Source organism: Natator depressus, chromosome 8 (genome assembly GCF_965152275.1).
Source record: "Natator depressus isolate rNatDep1 chromosome 8, rNatDep2.hap1, whole genome shotgun sequence".
NCBI classification, from domain to species: domain Eukaryota; kingdom Metazoa; phylum Chordata; order Testudines; family Cheloniidae; genus Natator; species Natator depressus.
This window is the reverse complement of record NC_134241.1, coordinates 22,827-32,078: the sequence shown is the minus strand read 5'-3', so window position 1 is coordinate 32,078 and position 9,252 is coordinate 22,827. Positions and strand designations below refer to the sequence as shown.

The window sequence follows — 9,252 nt, the reverse complement described above, 5'->3', positions numbered from 1 at the left end:
GCGGGGCTCTTGTTCCTATCTGGGCTGGGCCCCCACCACCCGGCTTCCCCCAGTGCCAGCCACTGACGCCAGGCTGGGTCTTCCAGCCTGGCTCCATATAAGGGTTTCCTGTCCGCCATATATGGCCATGTACGTCATGGCCGGGGCGGCCCGCGGCCGATGGGGACTCGATATATAGGGGCGGCTCTAGGGCGGGCGAAGAGCTGATAGCTTCCAGCGGGCAGAGCCGGGGGAGCCCCGGGCTGAGCGCTTCTACCGGGCAGAGCCAGGGGGAGCCCCAGGCCGCTGGGAAGGGGAGCCAGCATATATCGAGCCCAGCAGCAGCACGCGACTGGCGCTTCTGGCCGGCCGCCTGGCCCCTGGTGCGCAGCATCCCTGTGTCCCCAGGCAAAGCCCACTCCCCGCATGGCCGTGGCCAAGGCGGAGATGCAGCTCCTGCCCCCGCTGCAGATCTCTGACCCCTTCAGCTCCTTCCCACACTCGCCCCCCACCATGGACAGTAACTACCCCAAGCTGGAGGAGATGATGCTACTCAGCGGCGGGGGCCCCCAGTTCCTCACCTCCAGCGGGGCCCCTGAAAACAGCGGTTTCAACCCTCCCGGAGAGCAGCACTTCGAGCATCTCGCTGCAGGTAAGCGACAGTCTCTGTCCGCAGGGGGCTGGGAGTGGGAGCCTGTGGTGGGGACACTCGTTGGGAAATGCCCCCCTCCCCCGCCCGAGCCCGCGGTTCTCGGGCGCTGTAGGGGAGCTCTAGCAGGGCAGGTGCAGTTTGCTCGGGATTCCGCCGGTGCTAACGATGCATCAGCCTCGCTGGCTGCGCTAGGGGGATTCTCTCTACAGGCGTCAGCTGCTCTTAGCGATGGGCTTTCTGCTGCTGGAGCGCTGCCAGGAGCGCGCTGCAATACGTAACGCTCAATTTTTAATTAGCCTGGGGGGCGGGGGTAGCCCCGTTGGGGCCGGGCAGGGCTAGCCCGGGGAGAGGGCTGGCTGTAGCAGCGCTGGGGCTGGGCACGGCTAGCGGGGGGAGGGTAGCAGCGCTGGGACTGCAGCATCTCTTGGAAGTAACGGCTACCCTTCTCTTTTCAGACACGTTTCCCGAGATCTCTTTGAATAATGAGAAACCCTTGGCAGAAACCAGCTACCCCAATCAGACAAGCCGGCTGCCGCCTATAACCTACACGGGCCGCTTCTCTCTGGAACCAGCCCCCAACAGCAGCAACACTCTCTGGCCAGAGCCTCTGTTCAGCCTTGTTAGTGGGCTGGTGGGCATGGCTAACCTACCCACCACTTCTACACCTTCTTCATCACCAACCTCCTCATCCTCACAGACCCCGCCCCTGAGCTGCTCTGTCCAGGCCAGCGACAACAGCCCGATCTATTCAGCAGCACCAACATTTCCCAATTCTAGCTCTGAGATTTTCCCTGAGCAGCAAACCCAGTCCTTCCCAAATGTTCCCAGTACCTCGCTCCAGTACCCTCCCCCAGCTTATCCGGCTGCTAAAACCAACTTCCAGGTGCCAATGATCCCAGACTACTTATTCCCCCAGCAACAGGGGGAATCTCTCAGCCTGGTCCCAGCTGATCAGAAACCATTTCCAATGCTAGAAACCAGACCCCAGCAGCCCTCTCTCACACCTCTCTCCACTATCAAAGCTTTTGCTACCCAGACTGGCTCCCAAGATCCGAAGACGCTAAACACTACGTATCAGTCCCAGCTAATCAAGCCAAGCAGGATGAGAAAATACCCCAACCGACCTAGCAAGACCCCTCCTCATGAGAGACCCTATGCGTGCCCAGTGGAGTCCTGTGACAGGAGGTTCTCCAGATCTGATGAGCTGACCCGGCACATTCGGATTCACACAGGACAAAAACCTTTTCAGTGCCGTATTTGTATGAGGAATTTCAGCAGAAGCGATCACTTGACCACTCATATCCGAACCCACACCGGGGAGAAGCCATTTGCCTGTGATATTTGTGGTAGAAAGTTTGCCAGAAGCGATGAGAGGAAGAGACACACTAAAATTCACCTGAGGCAGAAGGATAAGAAAGCAGAAAAGTCAACTCCAGCCTCTACTGCTTCTCAGATTTCAACCTACTCCTCCCCGCCAATGACAACTTCCTACCCATCTCCAGCCGCCACCACTTACCCTTCTTCAGTGCCTACATCTTATTCCTCCCCAGTGTCTTCTTCCTATCCATCTCCAGCACACACCACTTTCCCTTCCCCCTCAGTAGCAAGTACATATCCTTCTGTTACTGCCACCTTTCAGGCCCAAGTATCTACCACTTTCCCCTCTCCAGGGATTACCAATTCTTTCAGTTCACAAGGGACTTCAGCACTTTCAGAAATGTCATCAACTTTTTCTCCAAGGACAATTGAAATTTGTTGAGACTGTAAAGACGGAAATATAAAAATAGCTGATTGGTACTATCAGACTGAATGGAGTCTGTCCGTTACTAAAGAACATCATACGTAGCAAGGCCATCCTAAGTTTTCTTTAAACTTCAACTGCCTGAAACAACTGCCATTTAAGTTCTCCACTTCTGTCAAAAGACTTAATTTGCATGGACAATGGATATAATTTCAATATAATTTCCCCCCATAAACATTTTACTGAGAGAGGAACTTTTATTAAATACATAGACAATGTAAAATGTACATGTGCCATGGTATGGTTTTGCTTTCCTTTGGGTACTATTGATGTGAAAATTCTTTGCGTATTCATATTGTATTATTTGGAGTTAGCAGGCCCATATTTTGTAAATGGTAATTCTATTTTAGTGACTATGCTGTAATGAGTTTTAAACTTATTTGAGAACAGCACTTACTATGTATTCAAGCATGTAAGAGTGATGTTTTGTAAATATCACCTGATGAGACACTCATATGGCAAAAGTTTGTTTTTAAAGTTACATGTCTTGGTGCCTTTTTGTGAAGCCTTGCTGACGTCATGCATTTGTGTGAATGGATGCTTTGCATCTAGCCTTAAGGTGAAAGGGATTTTATTAAAAGAATGTAAGGGAGACTGGGGGGGGGGGAGGGGGAGATTGAGAAGGAGCTAGAAGACAGAATGTAAGCAAAAAAACCTCTCAAAGTCTATTTTTGTTACTGAAATGTAAATTTATAAATATATATTCAGGAGTTGGAATGTTGTAGTTTACCTACTAAGTAGGCAGCAATTTTGTATGTTATGAACATGCAGTTCATTATTTTGTGGTTTCTTTTTACTTTGTAATTGTATTTGTTTAAACAAAAAGTGACTGTTTAGCTTATAAACACATCGAATGCGCTTTACTGCCAATGGGATACTTGGTGTACAATACCCTTCAGAAAAAGTAAATAAAATATCAAAACAGTGCATTTTTTCTTTAAGGCTTGTGTATGTGGGAAACATGCTTTTACCCATATCCTTGACTCCTTCCCCTCAGTTAAAGATCTGTTTTTTCCTCAATAGATTTGTTGTAACTTCCATGGAACTGAGCTAGGTGTCTCTGCAGTGAGAAGGTGAGATGTCTCAAGAGCTGTAGCAACCTCATTTAATTAATTGGGAGTAATTGGTGTTACATCTTTAACTCTCATCCTCTTAGTAAGGAAGAGGTAGAACATTCTGATGATCCATCCCTCTTACTATTTGAGAGGATACAGAGCATGTATCATAAGTTATGTGTACTACCCACCATTTGTCAAATATCTATATAAGCCTTGAGCCTGGCTGCTCACTTGGATGGAAGGGTCATTTGGTTAATTCTGTTTTGCCAGAGGGTAATATAGAAGAAAATCTTAGTTACTGCTTGACTTCAGGTAAAAAAAAAAAAGTGAAAAAACAAGCATATTGCTTGGATTTATAGCTAGTAGTGAATGGGGAGGGGCACAGAATGAGTGAGAAGAGGGAAATCATCCCAAAGGAGCTGGGCAGATTAGAAATATGGGAAGGTAATAAAATTATATATAGTGTGGAAAATACATTTTGAATATATGTGGGGGTGGGAATAATTTTAAATCAGAGACAACTGATAGAAGCCTACTGCTAGTAGCAGCAATTTAGCTAGGTGTTTGTACCAGTAAATATAACACAGAGCATTCCATTCTGGTCACCCCAGTGCAGAAAAAAAGACAATGTGGAGAGAGACTTCAGTGAAGAGCAATGAGGTATTCATATGATAGTGACTGGTGCCATAGAAATTAATATAACTAGAGAACTGCTGTGATTGAGTACTCCTGCCACTAGTTATTAATCATTGTGACTGCTGTACAAAAAGATCTCAAACAGGGTAGGGCTCCTAGAACTAGGCTCAGTGATTTTTTTTTTTTTTAAATATATAGAACTATGCCTTGCAAGAACTCAAGACAGGTAGAAAAAGAGAGTTCAAATAAGTACCCAGATCTTCAGCTGATGTAAATAGGTGTAGCTCAATGCTGCTTTACCGCAGCTGAAGCTATGTGTGATCATTAGTAGATTGCCCCCAGCACAGTCACCAACCTTCTCAGGAAAAGTGAGGTGCTAAAGAAGGTTGTTTGTAAATACCATAGACTAAGACTCAGTTGAGAGCATAGCCCCATGTAGAATGTATTGGAGATGAGTCATCCATTCTGGACATGACAAAGGTATGAATGGCTGTGGTGAACTCTACACCTTCTCACCAAGTGTAAATGAAAACAAGTACAGCTTCAAACTCAGCTCTGTTCACTCTTTGAGGGAATCTTGTTTGACTACTTCCTCAGCTCTTGCTCTGGAGGACTTAAAAGTCCTCAGCATTTGTCTAGCATTCTAGACCATTGTGACAAAGTGTAAATCTACTTTTTTTGCCTGTTTCCAGGGTAACATTGTTACACTGATCATATATCCTCGTTCATTTTCAGAATTAATCAGTTTCTTAATGACACCAGATCAGGTGATGCTTTGCCCCTTCAAATACCAATCATCTATAATTTGCCACTATGGAGCTGTAATCTAGGGTATCATTAGTTTTAAGATTTAGAACCATCTGTAGCTTCAGAGCTCACCTCAGTAAAATCCTATATTTTTTGGTCAGAGTTTGTCTCTGTCCCAGCATCTGGGGGCGGGTGTTCATTCTAGCTGTCTTGGTCACAAATCTCTCTTCCTGGGAAGACAGGGAGGTTTTAGAGGATTGTTTACCAAAACAGCCAATCTGTAAAATCCACTGACTGACTACTCCTTTTCAGGAAATGAGTTGTCCTTTCTGGGATTCTCTGACAGACAAACTTAGGCCTGTGAGGCAGCTGAAGTTTGGTCTGCTGTACTGATGGTTAAAGATCAAAGAATTAATTCCTTCCCATGGTGAATTTACTTTTTATACCCAGAGCCAAGGCTACCCACAGATGATCACAGAAGCATTTCCCTTCAATGAGTCACTGTGGGAGCACTCCTGGTGTTGGCAGCGCATGAACTGGGGGGAAAATGCTATTTACCTCCACTCTCCTCCCCAATTTTCACAACCATTAACCCTAAGTGGTGGCCTAGGAAACCACTTATCGCCCCTAGTCTAATCAATGGTGTGAGACATGGATGTATCTCTTATACCTCCCAATTTGACCACAGGTGATGGGCATTACACTTGTTTTACCCAAAGTACTTTTTCTGTCTGAAGGTGTAAAGCTAAAAGGTCTGGAAAGCATTTTGTCATTCAGTATATGAAGAGAGATTTCATGTCTATGATATGCCTTGCTTGTACATTGTCTGTGGTTTGCTTTCTGGATCAGCTAGGTTAATATTTTTGAATCTTCTCCCATCCTAATTCTAGATGAGGAAATCCTGCTCTTGCAACAATGTTGGAACACTCTGAACCCAATCAGTGGCTCAAAAAGACTGTTTCCAGTGGAATTCCCAGGTTATCTGAAGATGCCGAGCTATAAACTGCCATCTGTTTAAAAATAAAATCTTTATTTCGAGAAGCACATGCAAACCCAGACGTGAGCCCAGAGGAATGAGATGGGAACAGAAGGAAGGTGCTAAAAGTCAGCATAGGCCTGCAGTAGGGCTCGGATGCTCTAGACACCCACAGAGAGCTGGTCGGCTGCATTACACGCAGCTGTTCATCATTGAAAGCCAAACTTCAATCTGGCCATCTAATGACAGGAAAAACCTTGCGTCATCCCCATCCCCGTCCCAACAACTTTCGCTGTCCGGGAGGGGGATCCAGCCCTGACGTGCGCGAGCTGCATGGCGCGGACACGCGGGGGCAACCCCGGGCTCTGGCCGCGGCCTGCCCCCATCCCCCGCGCGCCGAGGAAGGAAGGTGCCGCTTCACAGCCCACATCCGGCCCGGGCGGGCTCTGGCTGAAGTGCGCGTTAGGCCGGAGCTCGCGGCGGGGCGGAGTCGTTCTGCGGCTCGGGCCCTGCTCAGCGCCCCGTGGCCGGGAGCCCGCCGTTTCCTTCGCCAACCCGGGCCGCTGCTCTGGGTGCCAGCCCCGCCAGGGGCAGTAATCACGTCATCAGGCCCGGCCAAGGCTGCAGAAACGGCACCCTTCGCTCCCGCAGGAACTGCACTGCCATATATGGCCCTTCCTCCGCTCCTAATATGGCGTTTCCTAGGCCCATACAAGGCGTTTCCTTCCCGGCGGCGCCGCAGCCAGGCTCGGCCCCCCGAATCCCGAGCGGCGCCCAGACGGCCCCGCCTCAGAGCACAGCAGGAGGAGGTAGGTTGAGCAGCGCGCGGCGGCCGCGGAGCCCTGGCAGACCCTGCAGTAGAGGCAGCTGCTTCCGGTAGGGACCGGGCCTGTCAGGGGGGCTCCGAGTCTGTCCCTCGCAGCCTTCGAGGCAGCGGTCTGGGTCTCTGCGGAGTCTGTAGCTTCAGCGGTGGCCGCTCGCTGTCTCTCTGCAAAGGCCACTCCACACTGTTACAGGCAAAGGATGGACGAGCTGGCTTTGGGCCTGTCCGTACTAACTGCCCAGTGTCTGAAAGCAGGATCCTTGTACGTTTCTTACTGCAGGATAGGCTGTTCTGCCCTCGAGCTCAGCCCCCTGCTTTAATGGGGCAAGCTAATATTATGCAGAAGGAGAAAGTAGTGGGTTTGCTACGTGTGTTAGCCAAATTCACAGAGTGAGTAAGAGGCTGGTCAAAGTTTGTATATTTTTTTCAGCCCAGAAAGGACAATTGTGATAATCTAGTCTGATTTAAAAGGGATAATCAATGTTTTTATCACCATATTTTTAACTGTGCAATGAAACTAGAGAGAAGTCAGGAGGAACCATTTTTTCTTCTAATGTAAGCGTTTTAAAATATTTGCATTGTAACCCACTTCACCACCACTGTCTACTTGAATTTGAGTGTGGTTTTAGGTGGGTGTGGGTTGTTCTGTGAATAATAGTTCAGGGCCCCAACAGCTGTGGCAGTTAATAACTGGATCTGTGGGGTTGGCCAGATTGATAATACAGTTTGGCTTTTGTTAATTTAATTTTATTATGTAAATAGTTGTTTTCCCAAATAAAAGTGTTTGTGGCTTTACATTCACACGGACTCTTGAGTGTGTAGGAGTGGAGAGGAAATAACTGTAAAGGTGTGACCAGGAGGTTTTAAGTGGCAGCTTGAGCCAACTATTTTATTTCATTTAAATAGAAGTCCTAGATCAGGGGTTCTCAGGACAAGCTTCTTGGTGGCCTCAGAGTGTGGCCACCAACTCTTGCTGGTGGCCGCTCTCACACTTTTCCCTAAAATACTTGATTAGCTTTAGGAAAATCAAATAAATATGCACATACACACATCAAAATTATTGTAATTTATTTATTGCTAGCTAGTAAGTCTGCTATGAAAAGTGATGCTTGTATGTTTGTTAATATCACTTTTCACAGCAGACTTACTCAGCCCTGGCAAGCCTTGGGGACAAATTAAGCCCTGGATGGAGGGTTGGGGGAGGCAGTGGGGGCCAGGGAAGATGGGGGTGAGGGGCTGGAGCTCGAAGCCCTGCAGGCAGAGCCCAATGCCCTGCAGCCGGAGGACGGGGTCCAGGAATGGAGCCTGAAGCCCCGTGGCCAGGGCCTGCTGCCCCCCACACTCCCATCCTAGGGCTGAAGCCCAAAGCCTAAGTCCCACCACCCCTGGGAAGATGAGGAACTCACTGACTGCCTGCTCCTCCAGCGTTGTGCCCCAGGTGTCCCCAGAAGGGGTCAGGGCCCAACCCCTGCAGCTGGCCCCAGCATCCAGGAGCAACAGGGTGGGGGAGGGGGCTCTACTTTGCCCTCCCCACCTCCATCACAGTCCAGGAGGCTGTGGCCGCAAGAAAAGCCCCTGGTAGCCACATTTCAGAAACGCTGCCCTAGAGGTTATCTGAAGCTGGCCCTAACTCCTGCTAAAGACACCTGGAAGAAGGGTTACATTTTGTAAAGTGCTTGGAGGTCTTTGGATGGAAGGTGATCTATAAATAAAATGTTTTGTTATCATTTATTGTTATTAATAAAATGACTGAACACAATCTAACCCTTCATTCTAGCTGTGAGTCACTAAAATGAAGGACAAATATTCTGAACATGTACATTTAATTAATTCTTTAACTTCAGAATGCATTGCTTAAAGCGTGTTGCTCAGAATCTTTGCAAGGGATGAGTATTACATAGGTTTTAGGTCGTCTTGAATTGTAAACTCTTCAGAGTGGGGGCCATCTGTGCCTAACTGCTGACTTGTAATAGACTCATGAACAAAGGAGACGTAATGGATAGTGAAATGGTAGGGGCTCTGATACTATTGTGAGGATGTGATATAAAACCCTAGACAGATTGATCACTACTTAACTTTCTCCAATAATGACCATTCTTAATTCTTGGATCTGTCAGTGGTGGAGTGGGCTTATAAAAATTGTAAAGTAAGCAGTGTAACAAACTGAAAAAGACATTGGGATGAAAAAACTATTGGAGTCATACTGAATTGCACTTGATAGAACAGTGACTAGATGCTGGAAAGTGGGTGCTCTTACACTGAATAAGTTTGATCTTGATTGCTTTCAATTTAAGACCATTTTTTGACAGTTAGTCTGAACAGCTGAGGATACATGAGAATGCATGAAAGTGAAGTTTATGTGCTTCAAGAAATTAATGTTCAGCAGGTATTATCACGTACCCAGTTAAGTATTATTTTCAGTTTTCCCACAATGGAATCAGAACCATTTTTAAACACAGTTGTTGCTAGAAAAAAATCTAGTGGTTTTCTACTCTTGCTAGAGAATGGATTTTCTTTTGTCTGAGAACTAAATTAGAGCTATGTTTAAAAAAAATTATGTTACGGGCAACCTGATATAAA

General features: G+C 47.4%; 1 protein-coding gene across 1 annotated transcript; it reads left to right on the top strand.

Moving 5' to 3' along the window:
* Window positions 1-203: 203 nt before the first annotated feature.
* Window positions 204-3,027, top strand: EGR1 (early growth response 1). Its single transcript, XM_074962025.1, has 2 exons — window positions 204-631; window positions 1,087-3,027. The coding sequence occupies exons 1-2, from the start codon at window positions 406-408 to the stop codon at window positions 2,388-2,390; spliced, it is 1,530 nt and encodes a 509-aa protein (XP_074818126.1). The 5' UTR covers window positions 204-405; the 3' UTR covers window positions 2,391-3,027.
* Window positions 3,028-9,252: the final 6,225 nt, after the last annotated feature.

Coding starts and splice junctions, on each gene's coding strand:
- EGR1 (XM_074962025.1), top strand. CDS start 406: ATGGCCGTGGCCAAGGCGGAGATGCAGCTCCTGCCCCCGCTGCAGATC. Junction 632..1,086: donor CTTCGAGCATCTCGCTGCAG/GTAAGCGACAGT, acceptor TTCTCTTTTCAG/ACACGTTTCCCGAGATCTCT.